The sequence below is a fragment of the Carlito syrichta genome, unplaced genomic scaffold, assembly GCF_000164805.1.
Source record: "Carlito syrichta isolate Samal-C Ts95f unplaced genomic scaffold, Tarsius_syrichta-2.0.1 Scaffold287509, whole genome shotgun sequence".
NCBI classification, from domain to species: Eukaryota; Metazoa; Chordata; class Mammalia; order Primates; family Tarsiidae; genus Carlito; species Carlito syrichta.
In genome coordinates this window covers 218,734-221,753 of record NW_007231605.1, presented here as the reverse complement: position 1 = coordinate 221,753, position 3,020 = coordinate 218,734, and the positions used below count along the sequence as shown (strand labels likewise).

At 53.5% G+C, this 3,020-nt stretch overlaps 1 protein-coding gene across 1 annotated transcript in view; it reads left to right on the top strand.

Moving 5' to 3' along the window:
* KIF17 (kinesin family member 17) overlaps nucleotides 1-3,020 on the top strand; it is a 44,602-nt gene that overhangs the window by 4,735 nt on the left and 36,847 nt on the right. The window contains 1 exon segment of the mRNA XM_021709858.1: nucleotides 475-641. Coding sequence (XP_021565533.1) covers nucleotides 475-641 — 167 coding nt within the window.

Below are 3,020 nucleotides of genomic sequence, written 5' to 3'. Positions count from 1 at the left end.
CTGCCGGGCTCCGGCGATCCCCCCGCCTCCGCCTTCCGAGTAGCTGGGACTATAGACCCGCGCCGCCACACCCGGCTCATTTTTGGATTTATCGTAGAGAGGAAGTCTCGCCAAGTTGCCGAGGCGGGTCTCGAACCCCTGGGCTCAGGCTATCCTCTCGCCTCCGCCTCCCAAAGTGCTGGGATTACAGGTGTGAGCCACCGCCCCCAGCCACCTCATTCTTTCTTTCTGGAAGTTACTGAGAGAAGAGGAAGAAAAGGCACCCGTGTTCATTTGAGGCCCTCTATCAGCCGGCTCTGGCGCTGAGTCCTCCATACACTGCATTCCTTTTATTTCTTGAAGAGACTCACTGCAGCCTCCACCTCCTGGGTTCAAGCGATCTTCCCACCTCAGCCTCCCGCGTGGCTGAGACTACAGACACAAGCCACTGCACCTGGATCTTGTTTTATTTATTTATTGTTTGTTTGTTAATAGCCCGAACAACCAAGCCCTTCACGTGTCCATATCTGCTGAATGCCAGCCAACCCTTTTTCTACTTCAGATTGCTGTTCCCATGGACATAGCTTGCGCCACTGGGTTCAGCCAGTGGGAAACCAAGGAAGACACCCCTTCCCCTGTCTCTACCCCTCTCTGCCCTAGGGGTTTGGGCCCGGGCCCAGATCTGAAGTGAAGGACGCTTACCTCCATCTCATTGGGTTTATGGTGGAGTCTAGTGACACTCCAAATTATGACTAGTACCGAGAGAGGCATGCTGTCCCCGAATGAGCGCTCGCCATGTGCCAGGCGCTCTTTGCGTTATGCTCTCAATGTGATCCTCACAGCGACCCTTCAAGGCGGGTTTCAGCCCCATTTTCCTGAGGGAAGGGCCGGGGCTTAGAGTCAAGTGATGCTACTCCCCCGAGTTCCACAGCTGAGGGACAGGATACAGATGAGACTGCCGCGGTCTGTGTCTTTGACATCTGTGCTCGGAGCCCAGCATTACCAGCCAGTGCCGGGTCCCCCATCACCCTCAGCACGAGGGGCTGCCCGCACAACCACAGTCTTCACCGACTCGGGCTCCTTCTTAGGAGAATGGATACCTGCCATATGCCAGTCAGGGCAGACCTTTAGGAATGTCAGTTTAGGCCAGGCTCGGTGGCTCAGCCTGTAATCCCGCGCCTTTAGGAGGCTGAGGTGAGTGGATTGCCTGAGCCTGTGGGTTCGAGACCTGCCTGGGCAGCGAGAACTCATCTCTACAATAAATAAAAAAAAAAAATAAGCCGGGCGTGGTAGCACGTGCCTGTAATTCCGGCTACTCAGAAGGCTGAGGCAGAAGGATCGCTGGAGCTCAGCAGGCGAGGCTGCGGTGGCCGGGAGTGGCCACTGCACTCCAGTCCGGGCGAACGAGTGAGACTCCAACTCAAAAAAAAAAAAAAAAGCATGTCAGTTTAGGACGGGCTCGGTGGCTCAGCCTGTAATCCCATGCTTTGGGAGGCTGAGTGAGTGAATTGCCTGAGCCTGCGGGTTTGAGACCCACCTGGGCAACTTGGCAAGACCTCATCTCTACAACAAATCAAAAATTAGCCAGGCATGATAGCGCGCGCCTGTAGTTCCAGCTAGTTGGAAGGTTGAGCAGAAGGATCTCTGGAGCCCAGCAGGTCGAGGCTGCGGTGGCCAGGAGCGGCCACTGCACTCCAGCCTGGGCGACAGAGTGAGACTCCAACTCAAAAAAAAAAGGAATGCCAGTTTAGTTTACTCTTCCCAACAACCAACCTGTTGGTGAAAGAAAGAGAAATCCGGCCTTTATTTATTTATTTATTTATTTATTTGAGTTGGAGCCTCACTCTGTCACCCAGGCTGGTGTGCAGTGGCACACTCGTGGTCACTGCAGCTTCAACCTGCTGGGCTCAGGCAATCCTTCCACCTCAGCCTTCCAAGTAGCTGGAACCACAGGCTCATGCCACCATGCCTGGGTAATTTTTTTGATTTTTGTAGAGATGAGGTCTTGCCAAGTTGTCCAGGCTGGTCTTGAACCCCTGGACTCAGGCAATTCTCTCACCTCCACCTCCCAAAGTGCTGGGATTACAGGTGTGAGCCACCAAGCCCAGCTGAAAAATCCAGCTTTTAAAGAAGTTAAATTCATTGAAATTCAGAAGTCTCACTGAGGGCCATAAACTGAAGCCTACAGCCTGAGGGTTGTTCTGTCAGACCCTCCAGCACAATGTTTCAGTTCACAGGTGGTGAAGATTCAGTACATGCAAAGTCACATCAAGCTTGCTCTGGGTTGGGCACGGTGGCTCACACCTGTAATCCCAGCGCTTTGGGAGGCAGAGGCAGGAGGATCACTTGAGATCAGGGGATTGAGCCTAGCCTAGGCCACATAGCGAAATCCTCATCTCTACAAAAAGCTTCTCAGGAGGCTGAGGTGAGAGGATTGCTTGAGCCCAGGAGGTCAAGGCTGCAGAGAGCTGTGATCACATCACAGCACTCTTCACTGGGATACATAGAAGGGACTCACATTGAGCTTTGGGTGTGAGGGCACACCTGGGTATGGACCAGAGCACATCTCCGCCATTTCCGCCGGACACTATCGTACGTGTAGGAAAAGGTGAGAACTCGGAGCGTTTAGCTTTTAGGGAACGCAGTGACTCAGGCAAGAGCCGTGGGCGCTGAGTGCTTCATCCTGTGTTGTCTTCAAAGCATCTTCTGCAGCACTGCAGTTGTCACAGAGGTGGCGGCTCTGTGAATCGTGCTGGCAAGCAGCAAAGAGCAGACAAGGCTTCTTACATCCGCTACTTTGTCTCACAAACCCTCTGGGGGTTTGTTAGTCTCATGTTGTTGATGTGAGAAACTGAGGTGCAGCTGGGCATGGTAGCTCACGCCTGTCATCCCAGCACTTTGGGAGGCAGAGGTGAGAGAATTGCCTGAGCCCAGGGGTTCGAGACCAGCCTAGGCAACTTGGTGAGATCTTGTCTCTACAGTAAATCAAAAAATTAGCCGGGCGTGGTGGCACATGCCTGTAGTTCCAGCTACTTGAAAGG